This window comes from Cydia splendana, chromosome 10 (genome assembly GCF_910591565.1).
Source record: "Cydia splendana chromosome 10, ilCydSple1.2, whole genome shotgun sequence".
Lineage (NCBI taxonomy): Eukaryota > Metazoa > Arthropoda > Insecta > Lepidoptera > Tortricidae > Cydia > Cydia splendana.
In genome coordinates this window covers 14,846,904-14,871,823 of record NC_085969.1, presented here as the reverse complement: position 1 = coordinate 14,871,823, position 24,920 = coordinate 14,846,904, and the positions used below count along the sequence as shown (strand labels likewise).

Below are 24,920 nucleotides of genomic sequence, written 5' to 3'. Positions count from 1 at the left end.
GCAAATTGCGGGGATCTTTCTCTTTTACTCCAATGAAGGCATAATTAGAGTGACAGAGAAAAATGCCCGCAATTTGCGAACTTCGATTTTCGCGGTTATAGCCCAGTTTCAGAACAAGAAATAAAATCAGAATCGGGCTTCTGAGGGCCTACCGCGAACCATGTTTGACGTGTTGCCTCTCTGTCGCACTTGTACATTCGTAAGTAAGTGTGACGGGGAGACAACACGTTGAACGTGGTTCGCGGTAGACCCTCTGATTTATGTCTACGTCGAGTGGGAAGAGTTACCATTCGGAAGTTTTTAGAGAGAAGTATTAAACGTCTATTTCGCTCAACGTGGCTCACGCAACCAATCGGCGACAAGCAAAATATACTGGCTCCGCCTATTTTTACGGTGAAAAGTACCGCAATATTTTGTTGCATATCTATTGTCGTTATATTTTATGATATACCTAGAATTGAATACTGCTATATTATTATGTTTATAATTCGCACCCTCTTATTCTATTCAGATTTTACTTACCACTCTGTCAGTCTAACACAGCCAATTTACTTGATGAAAGATGGCACGTCTAAAGGTTGCTATAATGCATTTGGACCATTTTTTTCATAAATGTATAAGTAGATTATTAATTACTTATGAGCTATGGGTGCTTTAAAAGTTTCACCTCAGGTAACTACATTATCAATTTGGTAACCATCGAAATAACGATAATATTTAGTGCTATTAAGAACGTATCATTAAGTCAGAGTACGTAATTCGCCAGTAACTGGCCACCGGCTAATGACTGGCCACCCTAAACTGAAAATAAATTCTATTCACCTATAAACAGAATTCATTATAGTATAAGGTTTCAATAACTGGCCAGCCTTCAATACGAGCAACTAGCCACCTTCTAAGTCTACGTCTACGTCAATTCTTGGGTTTAGTTGTCAAGCGGACCCCAGGCTCCCATGAGCCGTGGCAAAATGCCGGGAAAACGCGAGGAAGAAGGTGAATAGAATTCATTTTTAGTTTAAGGAGGCCAGTTACTAACAGGTGGCCAGTTACTGGCGAAATGCCCTACTAAAGTGTGTACGTTGCCCTAGGTCTTAGTGTCTACAACATAAGTTTGACAGGCTGAATGCCCTTGGGATTAAGTTTGCCTTTTGTTTGTACAGCGACGTTTTATTTTATGTGATAGGTACTTACAGACACAGACTATAAATAAACTCGAGCACGATTCGATTCATTTAGGTACGTAAATATCTATCTATAGTCTCCTCTATTCTTGGTTCTTATTCTTAATATAGTTTTTGATACTGACTGGGCTAGACTTATTTATAAATATCGTAAAAGAAGAAATCTTTCATTTGATAAGAAGATAGGATAATATAAGAAATATTCGTTAGCACGGAAAAGTTACATACAGATTAATATTTAATGGGACATAGAGAATTGTGCTAAAAGGTCTTATCCCCAAATGAGTCGTAGGACACACTCAATGACGCTGATTTTCAGTGTTTGAGGAAATGATAATGAAAGAATAAACAGTCTGTTTACACTGAGAACTTTTGCTAAATACTGGGACAAATTATTCTATACTAGATTTCAATGTGTAACTGAGTGAATTGCAAAAAAAGCGTAGGTAAAACAATGGAATGTTCACAAAAATGTAACACAAATATGAAGAAAATGTATGTATGTGATTTTTTATGTTACGTCACAGAAAGTCACTTTAGCTATCGTCGAATTAATGAACACAATCTCAGAATGCTTAAATACCCGTCAACCTGTCACAGCTATTTTCATGGACATGACTAAAGCGTTCGATTTTGTATCCCATAAGTTGTTACTAAATAAAATATATCAATACGGAGTACGAGGGACTGCTTTCGACCTCATCAAATCTTATTTAGAAAATAGGAAGCAGTACACCGTTATAACTCGCATTGATAAAAAAAGCAAAACAGAACTTATCTCGAACTCGATAAATAGAACAGTAGAACGAGGTGTACCGCAGGGTAGTATATTGGGGCCTTTGTTGTTTTTATTATTTATCAACGACTTGCCCAACGTTACTAAAAATCGTACGGTTCTCTTTGCTGATGATACAACTATCTTAGTTACAGGAAATGACAGCGATACCTATCAGGACAGACTAAACTTGGCATTAAACAATGTTATGAAATGGTTCACTATGAATCAACTCATTGTTAACTTAAGCAAAACAAAATTTATGCAGTTCTACCTGCCACAGTCAAAGCCAAAAGAGATTGTACTAAAATATGAGAATCTTCCATTACAAGAAGTAACAGAAATTAAATTTCTTGGATTGACGTTAGACTGTCATGGAAGCACATACAAATAATCTTTGTAAAAACCTAAGTAAATATGTTTATGCTCTTAGGAAAATCTCAACTATGTCTTCCCAAAAAACTGCGCTCTGTGCGTATCATGGCCAAGTATCTTCTATCTTGAGATATGGTTTACTGCACTGGGGAAATTCTTGTAATAAAAATGACGTGTTTATTCTACAAAAAAAATGTGTTCGATCTATTGCAAGAGCCAGATATAATGATAGTTGCAAGCCTCTGTTCAATAAACTTGATATCCTAACTCTCCCCTCTATGTTTATATTGGAAGCGTGCATATTTGTCAAAGATAATATAAATCTCTTTAGAAAAATAGAAAAAAACTTGCCCCGAAATTATCAAAATAAGTATGAGATACTCCCAAAAATCCCTGTAAAAACCGCCTATTATAATAAAAGCTTATACGTAATGGCTGCCAAATTATTTAATAAATTACCTGACTCAATTAAAGATCAGGATGCAAAGGCGTTTAAAAAATCTTTAGTATACATATTGAAAAAGAAGATGCCTTACAATATTAATGATTTTTTTGATATAGATTTCTCAACCACTATATAATAGGATAGTTGATAGCACTGCCTTATTTTTTCTTCTTAGGTAAAACTAGGCTAAAAAGGAAAAATATGGCAATTACAAACATTGTAAATAGTTAATATAGATTAAGTAGGTATAGTTATTAGTTAGTATAGATTTTAAGTAAACAAATATTGTACGCCTGACAGGCAAATTATAGTGAGTCCACTAAAATACATATTATGTAATCCACCTTTCTGTAACACCTATAATTATGCAATAAATGATTATCTTATCTTATCTTAAAGGAAGCCAAAATCGACGCCGCAATATGTTTCACCGCGTGTAGAATAAAAGTGGCGTCGAATTCAGGAATCCGCAAATACCATGCCGATAGCCAAGTAATTTATCTATAGAACAATGTGAAAACAGTAGTAGAAAATGGTTAGCTTATCAGTTTTAACTGCTATCCAAATTTCCAATTTTTTTGCGACAAAATACTAAAACACATATTTTGCTCGAAAACCAACAATCTGACGACACGTGGGTTTGCGCCGGCGTAGGTTTAAATTTTTTAAGAAGAAATAATTAACGCGCTGATGAAGGGTAGCCTTCTATTGTCACTGAAGCGAAAACTCGTCGACATGTGTTTCCTGCCCGTCCTAACCTACGGTGCTCAAACATGGTCACTCACAGAGAGTCAGAAGGCCAAATTGAAGGTTTGCCAACGGGCTATTGAGCGCAGCATTTTAGGTGTAAAGAGGACTGATCTTATCCGGAACACCGCGCTGCGCGCAAAAACCCGTATTGCTGACGTCGGCGAGAAGACTGCTAGGCTCAAATGGGACTGGGCCGGTCACGTCTGCCGCATGCATCCACACAGATGGGCTAGTGTAGTTACCAAGTGGATGCCAAAAGGAGAGCGCGGAGGCGGCAGGCCTAGACGGAGATGGCGGGACGACCTAGACACCTTTCTCAGTAACTGGCCAGAGCAGGAGCTATGTCGGGAGTCGTGGAAGACAAGGGGAGAGGCCTTTGCCCAGCAGTGGGACACCTCAATAGGCTAGTATAAAATAATTAACGCATGCGTTTATATTTTTCCTTCAAACGCGCACAAAAAAACACGCTGAGCCAATTTACACAAAAGTTATGAATTCTTATTCAAAGTGGAGTGTTGCGAGGACATAAGTATATTGTATTGGAGAAAAAAATACAACATTTTCGTTATTTTTTACTGTAAAAGTGTAAAATTCCTGTTAGCATTTGAGTTACACTATATGTAAGAGTGTTTAAAATGATTGTATGTGCAATATTTTTTTTTTACAGATATTTAATTGTTGAGGACATTTCTGATTGTGGAAAGTACACTTTTATGCAATTCACTCAATCGATGTACACCTGTCTGTGAGGCTGTACCGTCATACCGCCAAATGAGACTAAATCGAAAACAGACTTTAGAATTATTTGATTCTCAAAATGGCTGTCATGAAGTTTTAATTTTTTTAATCTGGTTTATACCTACTGGACATTTTCAAAACATTAACTATCCTTATTAATCTAGTTATAGAAGCTTGAGGAAATCTAAGGATGATGATGATGACGCATTAGCCTAAGAGTGGAAATTACTGTTGGCGTATCAGTTAAAGTTATTTAATCTATGTTTTACACGGAGCTCCAGTTTGCTTCGAATACGTCCAAAGCTGCGAGTAGGTACCTTGACACGAACAAGGCAAGAAAAGAATTTATTTACATTAATTGGCTGTATTCAAAATAACCGACCCTAAACGGGGAATTGGGCGATTGCCATGCGAGTACCATAAGACCTTGGGGGCTATTCATAAATTACGTCATTTCAAATTAGGGGGGGGGGGGGGTCTGGACATCGGATGACGGTAGCATGAAGTAGGAGGAAATGGGGTCATTTGAAGCATGATTTTTGGATGATTATAGGGGGGGGGGTCCAAAATCGTCAAAAATCGATGACGTAATTTATGGACAGCCCCTTGGATGTTGTTCTAATCGCTTACCGAGCTTTTGTCGTCAGCAGCTGTAGTCATCTCATAGATTATCTATTTGATGAGCTGTAAAAGGTATGTACTATACCTAATACGAAGTAAGACTCTAATTTCCCACGGTTGTTTAGGATAAATTCACAAACTAGATTCGTAACCTAGCCTAGTTTATGCATTTTGTTTCTTAGCACCACTCGCACCATCTCACTAACCCGGGGTTAACCGGTCAATCAATTTGACACTGGGTTAACGGTTATCCGCTTAACCCCGGGTTAGTGGGATGGTGCAAGTGGCGCTAAGAATCTTACGAGAATATTTGTGGCTTTCCATCACAGAAGGATCCTTATGCTTCAAGTACAATAAGGTCCAATTAATCTGAAATTCCAATAGAAATTTTGATAGAATGGTCCTTATTGCGCATGAAGCACAAGGACTCTTTCCTGATGCAAAGCCATATTTTCTGGTTTGTATAAGAATAAGAATAAGAATAAATTTATTATCAAAAGAACACATAACAGAGTATGGCAGGGGTCTCCGCACTAGGCTACGCCTGTATCGCGGTATCTACGCCTGTATGGCAAAGCAATACAGGATAACATAATCAGCAGATATTCCCGTTGATCAAAATTTCTGTAGTAATCATAATTTAATAGATTTACATAAGATTTCGATTTATTTAATTCATAACATGAAATTACAATATAAATTATTTTACACTAATCTATACGAAGCGCATATAGGTAATTTATGCGAATAATAATGTGCATTTTCCTACATATCATATTTTCAGAGTTTTTAAAGTGTCGTACAGAATTCATGTTACGGTTAAGATAGATTTATCCAACAACAACCCTGAATTTAATGTTTTGTAGGGCTAACGGCGCGGCGGGGCTTCCTGCACATTTTTGCGAACTGTGGCTGTGAAAGCTGTCTAAAAGTTCCCTGAGATATTGACCAGATTTATGTCCCATTGAACTCCACTCTAGACTCCAAACTGCAATGGCATGCATCTTATGTAGTGAGGAGAATCAAACAGCTAACAAACGTAGAGACGGCCAGGCTGGTATACTTTAGTTACTTCCATAGTGTTATGTCGTATGGAATTCTGTTGTGGGGAAAAGCGGCAGACATTCAGACAATATTAGTGCTGCAAAAACGAGCTGTACGTTCCATCTATGGACTGGGCGCTCGAGTATCCCTAAGTCATCAAAGAAGTTAACATTTTTACCGTTGCATTTCAATACATACTAGAGAATATTATGTATGTTCGGAAAAACATCCACGAATTCAAGGTTAACAGTGATATCCATAACTATAACACTAGAAACAAACATAAGCTTGCCGTGCCCGCCCACCGCCTCCGTAAGGTTTTAGTACGTCTTTCGTCGGGAACTGTACACGTTTTTATAACAAAGTCCCCACTGATATAGTGAATTTACCAATTCACAAATTTAAGTCGCACATTAAGCGCTCCTTGTTAAGTAAGGCGTACTACACTGTAAAAGATTTTATAAACGATAGAGACGCCTTTAAGCCGGTAGCTTGATTTCATTAGTATAATAAGAGTTAAATATATATATTTTTTTAATTGTGAATTAAATATGCTAGTGTCCAGTAGAATTGACACATGAGACAATGATGTTCTCGCTTGATTATATTGTTTAATTTAATTTTCGTTTTCGACACTTGGAGACCTTATACATCTCTAAGTATTTATTTATTTTATTTTTATTTTTGATTGTACATACCTATATTTCTAATGTTTCTGACACAGAGACCTTTACATCTCTAAGTCAATTTAGGCTAGTAATTATGTGAAGCTATACTATCTTTTTATGTAACATACGAGCACAAAATGCTTTGTCTTACAGGTACATGTCATTACTATTTTAATATTAATATAGGCCGGTAGTTTGAACATGTCGTGCTCGCTTAAAAGTCTTTGCTTACGGTGGCGTCGTTGATCGGGTCGCCACTTTCCCGAATGAAGGTTGAGGGAGGCGATGGCTGACGAGATACGCGTCATACTCGTGAACAGGTGCTGTTTGTGGAGACTGGTCTGTTTAAGCTAACACGAGCTATTATACTTAGTAACTTTATTTTTATTAATTAATTACAGTGAGACGCCTCATTCTGCTCTCGTATGTTTCTTTTCTCTTAATGAATGTGTTAATTATACAGGATTTTGACTCTTGGAGACCCTATACATCTCTAAGGATAATTTGATAAACTATATAATCTTATAGTTCTGACACCTAGAGACATTTACACCTCTAAATATTATAGTTTTTTTGTGTTTTTGTATCTGTATTTTTTTATATTAATATTATAGGTTTTTTTATGTAATTCGACATTAAGAGACCATATACATCTCTAAGTAATTGTAATACGTTAGTTTGAATTGTTAGTTGTATTTTATAAAAATGTTGATGTATTGTTATTATTTTTGCTTGGATGTAAATTCAATGTTGACGTGTAAAAGTGCCCTTGTGGCCTATTTGCTGAATAAATGTTGATGTATGATGTTTGATGTATTGCTGGACACAAATTCCCCTCATTATACAAGACAAGAGGGTTTTGGTAATCCGTAATATGATTGGAGATTTCACACACCTATTAATTTCTTCTTTTTTCGTTTTCAGGTGTGGTGGCGGGTGTTAGGTTTGGTTGTCGTGTGTTGGTTTCATTTTCTGTTTACACTGGCACCCTTGCCTAGGTGATGGCTTAGGGCTATGGTAGAATAAAATAGAATAGTTTTTTATTCGTAAATACACAGACAATAGACATACATATAAAAAACATAGTGAAAAATAAAGTGTCACGAAATGGCCCCATCTCAGCATGTTGCTGGCGACTTCCAGCGCTGATCTTCCGATGAGACCATTAAGTGAGAAATAATCACGGAAGGTAACAGACAACAAAAAAAAGAGAAGAGACATAAAGGAAAGAAGCATAAAATACTTAAGCCGAAAAATAAATTACACACAGTTAACACAGCTAATACAGAAAAGAGATACAACATGGCGACATAAGTAAATACATGACACTAAGTTACAGTAGAATTACACCGATTAACCGATCCGAGGTCGTGGTCGTATGCTTCATTTTGGTAAGGTCAGATCTAATTCTGCCTTCCAGATCTCGCATGTTTGCCTTAGAGATGATAAGTATGATTGGTGAGGTTAAACAGAACTGTTTTGAGACACGTCGAATCGCGACATGTCGACGTGGTCAAAGGTTACCGTCGGTAGACGTATGTACCTACTGGTACGAGTAAATGTCTAAAGTTGGTTGTTACAAGCCTTGGTCTCCGTTTGATGCCATACGACGCGTACATCATCACTTTCAATAAAAATGTTGCCATCTTTTATGCAACGTCAACCAGAGACAAGGACTTATTCCAGTTTATCTGAGTTAAATACTGGCACCGCCGTTCAAGCGATGGGAACGGAGCGCCTTGGTGCGACAATTTGGCTCCTTCGGAAACAATGGCAGGCTCAACGCTCCACCGAGCCCGGGTAGGACACATTACATTTGTTACAGCCTGACAATTAAATTAAACCTTAATTGCATCACAATGTCTGACGAACAACCTTTTTTTTATTTATTATCTCATTTAAATAAATCGGACATATTATTTAAATTTAAACACCGATGTTTAGAGTTCTTTATATCACTTTAAGTTATAGGGCCTGCATTATATGTAGTCTTAACTTAACTCCATTTCATCAGATTGCTACAGCGCTTGATGTGACGATTTGTTTCACGTTAGCAGACAACAATTTATTATTAAATTATTTCTTTTACAACCGTACGTACCCAACCCCTGGTTTACCAATAAAAAAGAACCACGTTAGAAACAAAACAGCCTACACTAAAATTAGTAATTGATAAATCTCTGGTATGTTTACGAATACCTATAAAATCTTTGAATTAGGTATATGTTATAGGAAATAATTAAGATCTGCATTAAATATGCATCTGCAAAAGAATGCACCAATTTGTTGTTAGAAAGAATAAATGAAATTAGGAATATCTTGTATAGGTTTATTTTTCACAATGATTCAAAAGTGCAAACTTTTTGTATGTTATTTGAAAGAATATGACAAAATAAACTACTTTTGATGCAAAAAATACAATGTACCCGTATCTGCTCAAGGGCGCAGCATCGCAGACAATCATCTTTATAGGCTGCGCACCGCTTCTCTTTCCTCTTGAAAAGCTCACTTAAAAGATTCGATTTCGACTTTATGTCGACTGAACACTGAAACTAAAACTGTATTAAGACCTAATTGTAACGTATTCTGGCAAATAAACATTCTTTTTTTTTATCTATTTTATTCTATTCTATTCGTAACTATTTGAGCTGTATCAACCGTACCTAGTCGTACTTAACCTGTGGAGCGCCCTAGTATCACACGTGTGACACTAACTCAATTTGGGTCGTAGCGACTCAGTATCAGACATGTGTTACCACAGATCAATATAGGTCAAATTGCTTTGCATCACTTATTAGAAATTTGTATGGTGGACGTTCGACGGGTTCAATAAATAAAATAATTAAATAAATATAACGTAACCAATATAAGAGCCTCGGTAGAGAGTACCATTTTGTACCATTTGGAGTTGAAACTCTAGGTCCATGGGGTCCCAGCGCGCATAAGTTGTTCGCAGAAATCGCGAAGCGTCTGGTTGACTTAACTGGTGACCGAAGAGCTGGCGGCTACCTCGCACAACGTATCAGCATTGCGATACAGCGAGGAAATGCCGCCAGCATCCTTGGTACAATGCCTCAAGGGCCTATTTTAGATTTAAGCTAGTTATTAGTTTAGTAGTACCACTGTATATATATTGTATGTAAATAAATGATTTTAAAATAAATATTATAGGACATTACCACACAAATTGACTTAGCTAAGTCCCACGGCAAGTTCCTTGGCTTGTGTTGTGGGTACTTAGACAACGATATGTATGTATAGGCACATACAGATACATTATAATGTATAAATACTTAAATACATACAAAGCACCCATAACTCGGGAACTAGGGTAATTCGCCAGTAACTGGCCACCGGCCAATAACCACCACCCTAAACTAAAAATGGATTCTATTCACCTTTAAACATAATTCATTTTAGTATAAGGATTCAATAACTGGCCAGCCTTCAATTCAATAACTAGCCACCTTATACTAAAATGAATTCAGTGTTTATACAATCAATTTGGTAACCATCGAAATAACGATAATATTTAGTGCTATTAAGAACGTATCATTAAGTCAGAGGCAATGATGATGATGAGGTAATTCGCCAGTAACTGGCCACCGGCTAATGACTGGCCACCCTAAACTAAAGATAAATTCTATTCACCTATAAACAGAATTCATTATAGTATAAGGTTTCAATAACTGGCCAGCCTTCAATACGAGTAACTAGCCACCTTCTAAGTCTACGTCTACGTCAATTCTTGGGTTTAGTTGTCAAGCGGACCCCAGGCTCCCATGAGGCGTGGCAAAATGCCGGGAAAACGCGAGGAAGAAGAAGGTGAATAGAATTCATTTTTAGTTTAGGGTGGCCAGTTACTAACAGCTGGCCAGTTACTGGCGAATTACCCTAGTAATTAAGTACAGATATTTTTTGAATTACTCAATGAGTTCGGCTAATTCTTATTCAGCGCTCTGTATCTTAGATAACGTCAATTTATGACCTTTCTAACTCGGCCTTTATTACAGATCAACTTTCGTTTTGTTTACTGATTCTTAAGGGTCGGTTGCACCAAACCATCTGTCACCGTTAAAGCGTTCGCTAAATATTTATTGTATGGGAATATATATTTCATATATCTCTGCTGCGTCAGCTGCGTGACGTTGATCAGTCTGTTAACTATGGTTGGTGCAACTGGCCCTTAGTCTAATTTAATCTAACTAGATTAAGTAACTACTTAATTCGGCCCAAATGACTATCAGTTTTAATTTGGGTTCGCTGTCGTCCGGACATTTATTTAGTTAGTTTACTTTAAAATCTCGAAATGATTTGGCATACGTTTAATATGAAGTATTTATGAATAGTACCTATGTAGATTGTATAACATAAAGTTTATTTTACCTCTGAAATGCCTACTTGTCTCTTATTATAGTACTTAATAAATAAATAATAAATAATAAATATTGGGGACATCTTACACAGATCAAACCTAGCCCCAAACTAAGCAAGGCTTGTACTATGGGTACTAGGCGACGATATACATACTTGTATAGATAAATACATACTTATATACATAGAAAACAACCATGACTCAGGAACAAATATTAGTGTTCATCACACAAATAAATGCCCTTACTGGGATTCGAACCCAGGACCATCGGCTTAGCAGACAGGGTCACTATCCACTAGACCAGACCGGTCGTCAAGACCGACTTTACCTAAATTACCGTACCGTATAGGCGCGACCAAGACGCACTGCACTGACATCATTTAGATATCATTTTGATATCACAATGTAAGTTTGAATTGGCCTCTTATTCTGTGCCGTTGATATAAGGGGGGGAGGGGGGACTTTAGAGCTGTAAACAAAGCGATAATAATGTGTCTAAGTTGATAAGGCTGCGCTGACGCCGATTAGCGCCGTCCGGTTCAGTTCAGATAACATTTTGCAGAACGCTGATCTGAATTAATTCCTTACACGAATGCAATTTGTATGCATATAACAGTCTCTCAGATCAAGATGATAATATTCGAAAAGAAGGACATCTATCGATTCTTTTCTTAAAATTATTTTTCCTTGATGACGTTTTTTTCTCAATGTTTTTATAAAAGTAGGAACTATTATAATATAAATGTTCAAGTGTGGTCTTATCTGCCAAAAAGCTTAAAACTTAATATAAAAAAGGCCACTTCACTTGCACCATCTAGGGTTAGCCACTAGTGGCCCTTAAGCAGGCCACTGACGAGCCTTCCAAATGGATGCCGTTACAATGGATTCATCCAAATGGACGGCATTCTAATATTAAACATTGTACGTTTTTGACATTCACGGACCGATTTTGGATTGCAGCCACGCTATTTGGACTGTTGGAAGGCTCGTCCAGTGGCCACCTTTAGATCTTAAATTTAAAGGATTTTTTAAATCTGAGCTATCATTTTCGGGTTCACTCCAATTAGGTCTAATTATCAGTGCGCCGGCCGCGCTCTCTAACACACTCTAACGTTTATGATTTAATCTCTTCCTACGTTGTTAGGACATTCGAGCAACAACGCCTTCTGTATAACTGTATGTTCTGTATTACAAGCTTTACAAGGTGCGTCATTACTTAGGTACCGCAAAACCTCCCAACTATAGATACTTAGTCCAATTTATCCAAAGGCTCTCAACTACCTACTCTGCTCGTATGGTTCAAAAATGATATTTTTGACTCTTAATAGGGATGGCCACTATATAGTAATAGGCCAATAACTAATCTTTAACAATAAGACTTTTAGCTTGTTTCTTTCTGATTTGTAAGGAGTGGCCAATTACTATGTAGTGGCCAATAACTATATAGAGTCGGACCAAAAAAAGTCTGCAGCGGTCTGCAGTGTCATTTATACGTCATAATTTCATAGAAGTTTGACGTTTAAAATAACACTTTCACTGCGTGGGCTATCAAATCCGCTGCAGACTATTCTTGGTCTGACTCTAGCAGTCACCCTACTAATAACTACACTCAGCCATCACTTTATGAATTATTTCATTGATAATAAAATATGTTCAGACAATTTTGCAGCTTGCTGTACCTTTGTTTTCTTAGTTATGTATGATATTAGTTATTACAAGAATAATTTTATTAATACTACTATGAATATAATAATGAATCAATGAAAATAAACTTTATAATTACCTAGCAACATAAACTTAAATATAAATGTTTAACAGTGCTAAAATTAAAACTACCTACTTGTTGATATTAGGGGCTATTCATAAATTACGTCATTTCAAATGAGGGGGGGGGGTCTGGACATCGGATGACGGTAGCATGAAGTAGGAGGAAATGGGGTCATTTGAAGCATGATTTTTGGATGATTATAGGGGGGGGGGGGGGTCAAAAATCGTCAAAAATCGATGACGTAATTTATGGACAGCCCCTTAGTTGAATGAAGGCGCAAAAGTTAAAGAAAGTGTGTATTTACATTCAAAGTATTTTTGGTTCGTAGTTGTTCTCCTAAAGTTCCTAAACTATTGTTTGGGGCTTTTACGGCAACTACCTGTTAGAATTATGGATCCGATACTGACACAATATTAGTCGATATTTTCTTTGTTTTATATACATACTTAATACGATTATAATCGAGATAAGACAAAGGTTGATATCTCGAGATCAGACATGATATTTGGTATCTACTTATATGTAGGTGTTCGTGGCAAATCAAATTGTCAATAGAAAAAGGCATAAAATTATAATCTTGCATGGAATATCGACCTTTTGTGTTAATATTTATTAAATTTGCTGCATTTTTTTATTGAATATTCACTTAAGAGTGTGCTGATGAAAAATTGTAGTTTTCATAAAGCCAAAAGCCATGAAAAAAATCACAGGGATTTGACCAGCAAAATTTTAAACCGAAATATACTTTCAGAGTTATTGAGGTAAAATGTTGAAATCCGCGCGATCGCCAAATCTTCCGTTGCAAGTTTCGCGCGCCGCGCCACGTCTTTTGTTCCTTTCTAATTTCCTGGCTTTACCCCCTCTTAAGTATTGAATATAAAGAGATCCCATTTATATTTCATATTTGTTAACTTTGAAGTATAGACTGGTCTTATTTTTGTAAAATTCGATTTCGACTGGCAAATCATATTACTTTTTGGCAACCGGGTTTTTTAACCTAATTAGACCCCGCTGAATCCGATTTTGCCGGTTGCTTGATCGAATTCTTGACCGGAAGTGAGATATTAGATTTTCGTAAATAACTCTTAAACGGTGGCTCATAGCCAAAAATGTTCAACTAGATAAGTAATCTGCATAAAATTGCCTACAAGAAAATTCCGTAAAATTTATCGCTAGGAACAATATTTAAAGAGATATTAACGCGGGAAAGTTAATTATAATCACTTCTAAGGTCCCTTTTTATAGTTTTTCGTAAATAACTCGTAAACGGTGGCCAATATCAAAAAATGTTGTTAAACGTTAATAATCTAGGGTAACTTTTTGATCAATGAAACACTAAAAGTTCAAGCCTTTCTATCTCTGGTGTTTTTAAAGTTATGAGTGTGAGATTTCGTATGAAGATAAACAATTTCGTTGGCTATCATATGGCATTCTTGGTTTCTACTTATCTGTAACAGCTCCTGTGTTATAAGCCTTTGCCATCAAAATGAGTTTTGTTTCATTGTGTACTTGTGCATGTTTTCTATGAAACACTCTGATTTTTACAGTGAAACAAATGTAATAATTATAGTCTACCATGAAACATCGTTAATAAACATTGAAACGGTGTAATAAATAAATGACATTAATACATATATGCTTTCACTCAATTAATGAGAAAGGAAAGGAGAAAATAGTGGTAGGCTGAAATTAGTTATTTAAAAGGTTTCCGAGATATGGAATCATTATAAGATTGCTGAAATATCTAAAAGCGAAAGACTTGTTTCATTGTACACACACCTGAGTTTCATTGTGAATTGAAAATCTGGTCGGCACGTACGGCATGCTGCGAAAAAGGCGCCTTTTATGTCCACGGAGCATGATTGCCAACTAGGTAGACACGGGAGGGTTTTGAGCATCTCCATGCTTGATTCCATACACTTTCTTGCAACATAGTGTTTATAAACGACTGTTTCAATGTGAGACATGTGTCCTTAACCTTGCCATCAATGAAACATTCAACATATAAACCATCCTATCTCAGCCATTCCTAAAGTTAAGTATCTTATATTTTGTCATATGATAGACAAATTATTACCAATTTTCATGGTATTTTAGTTTCGCAAATTTTGCACATAGTCTTTAATTATTAAAAAAAAAGAATGAGTTTGTTTCATTGTGTGCTGGTAGCGGTGTTCAGTGATCATCATGTTTCATTGTATACTACATAAAAATGTTTCATTGTGAGACTAGGGGGTGTTTTTTGAATCAATTAATAAAAACTGCACCAAAAAGTGAAAGAAATTTAAAAATATTTAGCTCCAAATAAACTTTGATACACATAGAACATAACAAAAACTTAAAAAACGCCAAACTCTAGTCTATATCTTGGTAAAAAATTGCGAAACTAAAATGAAAAAAAAAAAACTTTTCTTGCACGAATTCACAATAATGCTCGTAGCAACGTGCTCCTACTCCGAGGCGCGCTCGTGTTTTGGGGAGGTGCTGGGGGTCCCTGAGCCTGCCCTTGCTTGACAGACGGCACTAGCTGGTAGCACCTAGTTTCCGAGATATCGCAAAGTTACACTGTGTCCGATTGTTTCAATGTACCACAACTGACCCTACACAAAATTTAGTACAAAAAGATTCTACCGGGTGTGACCTGTAACACGAGCAAATAATTAAAACATAGATTGTACTCCTCAAACGGTAACACTTTTGTTCAACGACTTTTAAAAATTATGAAGTATTTAGACTTCCTATTTTTCATACAAAATAAATATTATCTTCAATGGACGCCATCGCCACGCTATATCATTGTGATTGACGTTGCTTGTCACGCCTTAAACATAACAAAATTCGCAATACATTGCGTCTTAGAATAAACTTTAAAGTGTATTAAAAATCAAACCACAAGTTATTTTTAAAAGTCGCTGAACAAATGCTGGTCGGTATGAGGAGTACAGCCTACAGTTTAATTTTTTGCTCATATTACAGGCCACCCCCGGTATACACTTTTTCGCAAGGAGCAATGTTTAAAAAGATAATAAAGAGGGAAAGTTAATAATAATAAATTCTAAGGTTCCTTGTTTTTATTTTTTCGTTAATAATTTGTAAAGTATGACTCATAGCAAAAAAAATCTTATACTTAAATAATAAACATAAAATTTCCTACAAGAAACATGCAGAACACTTTTCGCTAGGATCAATATTTAAAAAGACAAAGCAGCGGGAAAATTTATTATTTATAATCAATTTTAAAGTCTTTATTTAGTTTTTTGTAAATAACTCGTAAACGGTGTCCCATTGCAAAATAGGTTTTTAAGAATAAATTATCTACATATAATTTCCTCCAAGAAACATCTTGAACACTTTTCTCTAGGATCAATATTTAAAACGATATTAAAGGAAGAAAGTTAATTACAATCAGTTCACAGGTTACTTTTTTTAGTTTTTCGTAAATAACTCCTAAACGGTGGCCCGTTGCAAAACAATATTATACATAAATATTGAACATAAAATTGTCCGCAAAAAAGGTTCTGTACACTTTTTCGCTACGATCAATATTTAAATGAGGTATTAAAGGGGGTAAGTTAATTATTATAATCAATTCCAGGTCCCTTTTTTTAGTTATCCGTAAATGACTCGTAAATGGTGGCCCATAGCAAAATAGGTTCTTAATGTTCTTATGAATAAAATATCTCGAGTTATCAACTTCTTCCCGCCGTGTACCGAAGGGTCCTCTACACTTTTTCGCTAGGATCAATATTTAATGAGGTATTAAAGGGGGAAAGTTAGTTATAATCAACTCTACACATTATTTAACTTTCCCGCTTTAATAGCTTTTTTTATGTCGATTATTTATTTACAAGAACATTAAGAACCTATTTTGCTATGGGCCACCGTTTACGAGTCATTTACGAAAAACTAAAAATAGGGACCTAGTAATTGATTATTATTAATTTACCCCCTTTAATACCTCATTAAATATTGATCGTGGTGAAAAAGTGTACAGAACCTTTTTTGCGGACAATTTTATGTTCAATATTTATGTATAATATTGTTTTGCAACGGGCCACCGTTTAGGAGTTATTTACGAAAAACTAAAAAAAAGTGACCTGTGAACTGATTGTAATTAACTTTCTTCCTTTAATATCGTTTTAAATATTGATCCTAGAGAAAAGTGTTCAAGATGTTTCTTGGAGGAAATTATATGTAGATAATTTATTCTTAAAAACCTATTTTGCAATGGGACACCGTTTACGAGTTATTTACAAAAAACTAAATAAAGACTTTAAAATTGATTATAATAAATTTTCACGCTGCTTTGTCTTTTTATGGAAAATTTTATGTTCAATATTTATGTATAATATTCTTTTGCAACGGGCCACCGTTTACGAGTTATTTACAAAAAACTAAAAAAGTGACATGTGAACTGATTGTAATTAACTTTCTTCCTTTAATATCGTTTCAAATATTGATCCTAGAGAAAAGTGTTCAGAATGTTTTTTGGAGAAAATTTTATGTAGATAATTTATTCATAAAACCTATTTTGCTATGGGGCACCGGTTACGAGTTATTTAAAAAAAACTAAATCAAGACTTTAAAATTGATTATAATGAACTTACTCGCTGCTTTGTCTTTTTAAATATTGATCCTAGCGAAATGTGTTCTACATGTTTCTTGTAGGAAATTTTATGTTTATTATTTATGTGCAAGATTTATTTTTGCTTTGAGTCATACTTTTCAAATTATTAACGAAAAAGTAAAAACAAGGAATCTTAGAATTTATTACAATTAACTTTCCCTCTTTATTATCTTTTTAAATATTGATCCCTGCGAAAAGTGTACACAATCTTTTTTTTAGAACATTTTGTGTAGATTATTAACGTTTAACAAGATTATTTTAATATTAGCCACCGTTTACGAGTTATTTAAGAAAAAGTAAAAAAAGGGGCCTTAGAAGTGATTATAATTAAATTTCCCGCGTTAATATCTCTCGAATAATAAATAATAAGTAATAATAAATAATAATCTCGAATAATAAATAACAAATAATAAGTAATATCAATAGATCCTAGCGAAAAATTGTACGGAATCTTTCTTGTAGACAATTTTATGCAGATTACTTATGTAATAGAACATTTTTTGCTATGCGCCACCGTTTAGGAGTTATTTACGAAAAACTAAAAAAAGGGACCTTTAATCTGGGGGCACGGCAGTGCCCCCGCCAAGTCGAGCAATACAAAGAGGGACGGCCGTACCATCCTTTTCTCGAAGCAATTCAGGCCATTTTCGACGTCCTGTAATTTTGTGCTGGCTAAAGCTAGATCCCTGAATTTACAGTGACATATAGGGGTTAACATGCTTTGCATATAATCTCAAAAACATTCAATTTGAACTTGTAGTTTAAAAATTATTTTACGTCAAAGTTCCTTAATTTCGACACTGACATACTCACCGATCATCATAATTCTAAGGTACTTCTAGCATACCCACAAGCTTTAAAATTTAAACATAGGTAGTTTTCAGTGTATCAAGCCATAGAAAACCTAAAAATATTGCAATATCAGTCACGTTTTAAAGATCTAAGAACTGTATAAGTAAGTTTGTAATTCCATATAAATATATGCTATTACAAAGTTACTGTTGCAGTTAATACAAATAGTAGGTAAAGGTACACTACGATGTACGATGTGAGTATGAATGAAGATGTGTTTAGTTATGATATGTGTATACATAGTATAGGTGTGAGTACCCGAAAACAATGACTGCTTACAAAAAGAGACGAGATCCCATCAAAAACATTACATGTAAAAAGGTGCAAGTCTCGCAACACTTCTACTACAAAAAAGTTTTGAGATGTAAGTAAGTAAGTAAGTAAATACACTTTATTGCACCACAAAGAAAAAAAAAATACAAAACCAGATTTACAGTGTAAATAAAGGTAGCAACAGGCGGTCTTATCGCTGTAAGCGATCTCTTCCAGACAACCTTGGGGTAGCAGGATATAAAGAATAGAAAACTTTTAAAACAGGTAGTGCACGAAATAAATTACAGGAATAAGAAGATTACACATTCGATCATATACAATTATATAAAAATAAATATGTACCAATAGGTACAACCAAATAGTTTAATATATATCACATACATATATAAATACATAGAAAAATACAAACAATATATATATATATATAATGTAATGTGATGTAATGTGAAACCAAGTCGGTTATTTTAATCAGTGCCAGTAATACATATAATGACTTGGCAATCTGGCACCGGCGACACCGGCACACCTCGGACACTGGCGATCAAATGTATGAAACAAACTCGTTCCTACGCACACAGTCTAAGCTCATGTAGGTGAACGCGTACCTTGCTTGTGTTGTGTGAGTGAGATAAGACGTGCTAGGGTTCCCGCCATTTTGTTGTCAAGTTCGATGACATCAATGACTCAAAACTCATTGCGCGTATTAGGAAGAAATAAGAATCGTATTATGCTGTAAGGTGGGTATCTAAGCTCGATTTATACAATAGTTTCCTATTTTGAATCAGTTTAAACGAAGTAACAAAATTTTTGTAAGGAAATTCAGGCCACAAAAATATTACGTAAGTTGAAAACATGATTTTTTGGTCATATAGATATTTTGTTGTTTTCAGTGTGATCTGATAGGTTTTGTAAATATTTGTTTAATATTTGAATATTTTACGTGGCCTCCGCTCTGCGCACCGCGTCGTCGCGTCCTTGCCAGCCGGTAACTGTGAGGTAACCGAGAGCGGACGGTGGGCGGCACTTTCAACGGGAGGCAGAGAGTGTCCATACTGTACGTTAGTACTATTTATTATACTGTGACAGCGTCTAAATCAACGTAATCTGTGTACGTAATAAATAGGACCTAAAACATAATGAATATGTGCATTCACCAAATCTTGTTAGGGTGGTGTGGTCGGGCCAGCATCCCGGTATACCCTGCCGACTACAATAGGGAGTATTACTGCAATGTTCTGCCGCCAGAGAGCAGCACTAATTTGTTTAGTAAACCATAGAGTAACTTATACATAGGTATCTACTAATACGCATTAAACAGGGTTTTTTGACTAGTTTTTACTATGACATTGATCCATCAAGTCGGTTTGTTTACAGGTGGTCTACCGCGAAACGCGAAAATCGAAATTTCGTTATCTGCCTCTCTATCGATCAAATAAGCAAGAGTGATAGAGAGGCAGAAACCAAAGGATCATGCCGAATTTGGCCTACGATTCGATAAGCATGCTATATATACGATAAATTTAATCATATTTCTTACAATCTCATACATATATTAGATTCCAACGGACACTTCTTAGTAAAGAAAATAAGTTAAAGAGTAATTAAACCAAATAAACACATCCCACGCCATTAGATAAAATCAATGACATTTCATAAATGGACGTCCGGAGCCAAACAAAAAAGTATGGCAGCAAAATACTCTTCTACGATGTTTCTGTTGATGCTAATAACGCTCACTTCAAAGAAAAACATTCATACCACTAACGATATACTGTTTTAAGCACTAAGTATCAAAATTGCAAAAAGAACTGCGATACAGTAAAAACTTTTTATTCCAAATGACTTAAATTGTAACATACCCAAATGACTTACGTCAAAAGTGAATAGCGAACGAATATGGAACGAATAGAGTCCTATGGATTGTGTTTTCATATTAATTATTACATATTTATCTGATAGTATTGTATGAAATCTAGAAATACACCAATTTACAATTAGCTTTCACCGGTTTTCCCCAATGAAGTCGTTTTTTACTTCTTTAAAATTGATTATTTTTTTTTCATAAAACCTTATTTGATATCAGGGTATGAATATGAATAACACGAAAATAGGTTAAAACTTAAAAATACATTAAAATAAAGGGAAAAATATATATCTAACTTTATTTTATAAATTACCTATATGATAAACCTACAAAATAGGAATTCTAACTTCTTTGAAATAAATTAAGTTTATTATTAAGTGCCTTTTAGGCAAACATTGGTTTTTGAAAAATTCTTTTTTGGAATGAGTTACTTATCGAATTCATTATAACAATCCTGTGATTGTTACTGTATTTCTTCTCTCTCTGGAATTGAAGTAAATATGTTTACTTAGTATGTGATTGGTTTTACATTTGATGCTATAACAATTTATACTATAAAACAGCTCTAGTTGTTATAGTCTATTCCGGTTCGCATGCTATGTCTTATTCATTTAAGGAAGTCGTATTAAGTATATTATTAAAAAAAATGTATTAACCTAATACCAACTCATTCGATTTTTGTTCCTTGACAGCCCTTAAACGCCCAATATCATCGATATGTTTACACTATTTACGGAACCTTATTTCCTTGTAATAAGGCATAATAATATTTAACATGGCCCGATACTAGGCAGAATTCCTAACCTCAAAATCGTAGAGAAATTCCGCTTTTATATTGTTCTGTGAAGTGTCCGTGAATTTCTAATAACTATCGGGACTTTCATTTCATGTTTGGAGCCTAACAATATACCACCCATGTTTAGCGAGTGTTGGGCCAAACTTGTATGGGAGCGGAACATCATCCTTTCGATTGTCGTGTTTCACGGTAGGCCATGTGATTGAGTTAGTGACGCCCTCTACGCAGAGTTTTGCGTAATATTCCCTATTGTACCGCGATATCTTGAAAACTAAGCGGCACAAATTCATGTGATGGTGGCACTTGATTTTGTGCAATTATTAAATCTTATTATCATGTCGTGGTCGGGCCAGGATCCATAACGCGGCTAAATAATGTACCTACATAAATTCAAATTTCCTTTCCTGGGGTTCGGATTGACTTATGTATAGTACCTAGCTCTTAGAGCATTTAATAACTGGAGTGGCCATTGAGAGCTTACCGCTCTGCCGAAAAACTTGCACAATTGTGAAAACTTTTGTATGGACTGACATGGCTATTTGGACGTTACGTACAAATCATGTAAAAATAGCAATACATTTGACGTCCCCCCCCTCGCAAAAATCGGCAGACTGTTTCGTAAAGAAAATGACAGCGATGACATCTCCAGTTACTAAATGCTCTAAGACCTAGCTAGAATATATTTTCATAGAGTGCGTAGATTTAGAGTATTTAAAAGAAGAATTTCTCTAAAATATTAGTATTTTATACAATCGTGATATAATAGAGAGCTTTTCAGTGCCTAAGTCAGGTACGAGATTGAAAAGCTTGATTATATCACTATTGTATACAATACTTTTTCAACGAGTCAACAAAAATAATACTTTTAACTAGTAGAATCATACAAACAAACCAAAAGTATACAGCTAAGATACGCGAGCAGCCGCGAATACCTTCATACTGGTACGCGCCCCGGCTGCCTCACCCCGGGGCGGGTTGGTCAACGACACCTTCTCGTAACTCATGAGGCCCTGGTACTTGCTCCGCGCTAAATTCAATTTTTAGACAGTGGTTTTCTCGATTTTGGCCATCGTAGCCTATGGAGACTAACAAGCAACGCTAAGTGGTTTTCGTAGTCTATGGATGTTGCTATATTAAGGGTGTCACATGCGTGTTTCTGACTTATGAAGCAATTGTTTCTACTATACAATCTAAAATGAATAATAAATTTGAGCTATGGTTTTGTTTCGTCCTCTTGATCGCGGCGAGCTGGTGATTGGTCAATTTCATTATAGTTGACTAAACTGTATCGAAATGAATATTATAGTTGAGTTGGGAGCCCATACATTAAAAATACCCAATTGCAGTTTGGTATAAGAAATCTTAATTCAAGAATTACAGTCGACGAGTAGAAACAATATTTTTCAAGGTCTGAAGGTTGGTCACCACTCTCCAGTTCACCGAAGGTTCCCAAACTCGTATAAAAAGAAGTCTAGGTATAATATAGCGGATATCATTGTTGTTTTTAGTTATTTTTAACAAAGAAAAAGTAATCGATAAGCAAGTTTGAAGTTAATCGCTTTTGAGCAAATATAGCTGGTCAAAAATCAATTTTTTAACAAGCAGATACGTCTGCGAGCGATATTCCAAATTTTATATTAAAGGAAAAAATGGAAAAATTTACGCTTCGGCAGGACTTGAACCCGCATCCTCCACAATCCGTGTGTTGCTCTTAACCAATTGACTGATTCCTTGATTGATTTCTGATTTCTTGATTGATTGATTGTTTTCCTTGTTCAAGTCCTGCCGGAAGCGTAAATTTTTCCATTTTTTCCTTTAATATAAAATTTGGAATATAGCTGGTCAAGCAAAAAAGGCGCGAAATTCAAATTTTCTATGGGACGATATCCCTTCGCGCCTAGGTACATTTTTCAAATTTGCCGCCTTTTTCTACTGACAAGATCTGCTTGACCAGCTATAGTTATAATTTTTTTATGGTGCGTTTTAGACCTAATGCTCGTGATTTTTTTCTATCGAGCGAAAGTTGTTTAATCAGATTTCGAATCGATGAAGTTACTAGTGAAAAGCAGATGCCTATTCATGTTTTTTGGCAACAGTGTAACCGTGATATAAAAAAAGCGCTACGATTTTTCAAAAACTCTGCTAGCTAAGCTGAACCCACGACACCTTAAAAACAATACTTACGAGCCGAAACAGTGTTTTATAAAGAGTCGCTATGGCATTTTTGGAGTCCATCACCAGGTCAGCTTGAGTGCCTTAACCTATGCAAACATGCAAAATTTTAAATTTCTAAATATACTTCTAAATAAACTCTGAAAACTTTGTAAAAACTGTTGATAACTTGAATCGCTACACACGACTTTTTAGCCAGTTTTGGATCTTGTAGATTATTATTTCAGTCTTGAAAGAGGGTAGTTCTCAGGAGTTCATCACCTACTTATACCTACTATAAAGTTCTAATACTATAACTTTAATTATAATTTTTTAACTTGTTACTTTCAATAATCTGTCATTGTATTTGTCGTTCCGAAAAAAAAAGTCGATTTGAAGGAGGTACTTCCATATCATTTGAAATGCTCCACTGTAGAAGTAGTGACCGCAAAATGTATGTAAAACTCCCATTGTAGTCAAGTATGTCCAAGTCGACGATATTATTAGTACAGTGATAAATGCTTCCTATCGCCAAACGAGTTCCGTTTGCGCACATGTAGTTCAAGAGATATAGTCTAACCTAACCTTATTATAACCGGTTTTACATGGACGGTGTCATGGCGGCGAGATTTGAATACATGAAGGTTTAGCTTACCATGCTGCGCCGGAGTGAAGTATAGCGCAAAGAGATCATCGACGGAGGTAGTGGAGGTGACGGGCGCGGGGTGCGGGGGCTGCGCGTAGGGCTGCGGCTGCGCCAGCGGCGGCGCGGGCCCGCCGTAGTGCAGCCCGCTCGGGCCCGCCTCCACCAGCAGCTGCATTTGCGAGATGTCCACGAACTCGTCGCCGTCGCCGCGCCCCAGCTCCTCGTCCTCGGGCCGACGCATCGCGATCACCGAGAGCATCGCACGCGCGCATCCCCGCTCGACTCACAACACAACATGCACTCGCGCGCACTCACTCACCACCGGCACCTGCCGGCATCAACTCGCACGACACTTCACTAATATATTATCTCTACCTACGTCCTAACGAAATTGACGCGATCACAGAACATTTAGGAAACTACGAATATGCGGCACGATAATCACTTTAGTCAGAATCTACTGGTAAATGAACACAGATTTCGCAGTGAGAGAGAGTCGTCGTCAACGCCACATCCTCGACTGAGGCGTGATCGCGGCGAGGGCGTGCTGCCGCCCCCGGAGCGCCGGCCGGTCGTCGGCCGCGAGTACTGTTCAATGGACAGCCACCCGGTCGAGGTCGGCGTTCATTCACGACGGCTGCGTTAATGGCGAGCGGGCCAGGCGCCCTCGCTCAGCCGTCGTCGCCCACGTGCGCAGAAATGGCGCGGCGTCGCGACGATGAAGGGAGGCGCGCGAAAAGCGCGCGGCGCACAAGTGTAGTGATGGTTGAGCACCGGCGGAGGCGCGTGGGTGCCAGCACGTGGGCGCGGAGGCTCGCCGCGTCGGCTGATCGTGCGCGTGTGACGTAGCGCCATGCTGCCCGTAGCTGACGCGACTACTTCATACTACAACAACGAGGCAACTTCACTACTGAAAAAGTTGCGTACAAAGTTTGCTAGTACAGATTAAATAAACTTTTTTCCCTAGAATG

General features: G+C 36.4%; 1 protein-coding gene across 1 annotated transcript in view; it reads right to left on the bottom strand.

The window, feature by feature from the left end:
• The window catches only part of LOC134794360 (early growth response protein 2-like), a 98,434-nt gene extending 73,741 nt beyond the window's left edge, over positions 1–24,693 (bottom strand). The window contains exon 1 of the mRNA XM_063766157.1: positions 23,959–24,693. Within this exon, the coding sequence (XP_063622227.1) occupies positions 23,959–24,208 (250 nt within the window). The 5' untranslated portion in view covers positions 24,209–24,693. The remainder of the gene's footprint in view (positions 1–23,958) is intronic.
• Positions 24,694–24,920: the final 227 nt, after the last annotated feature.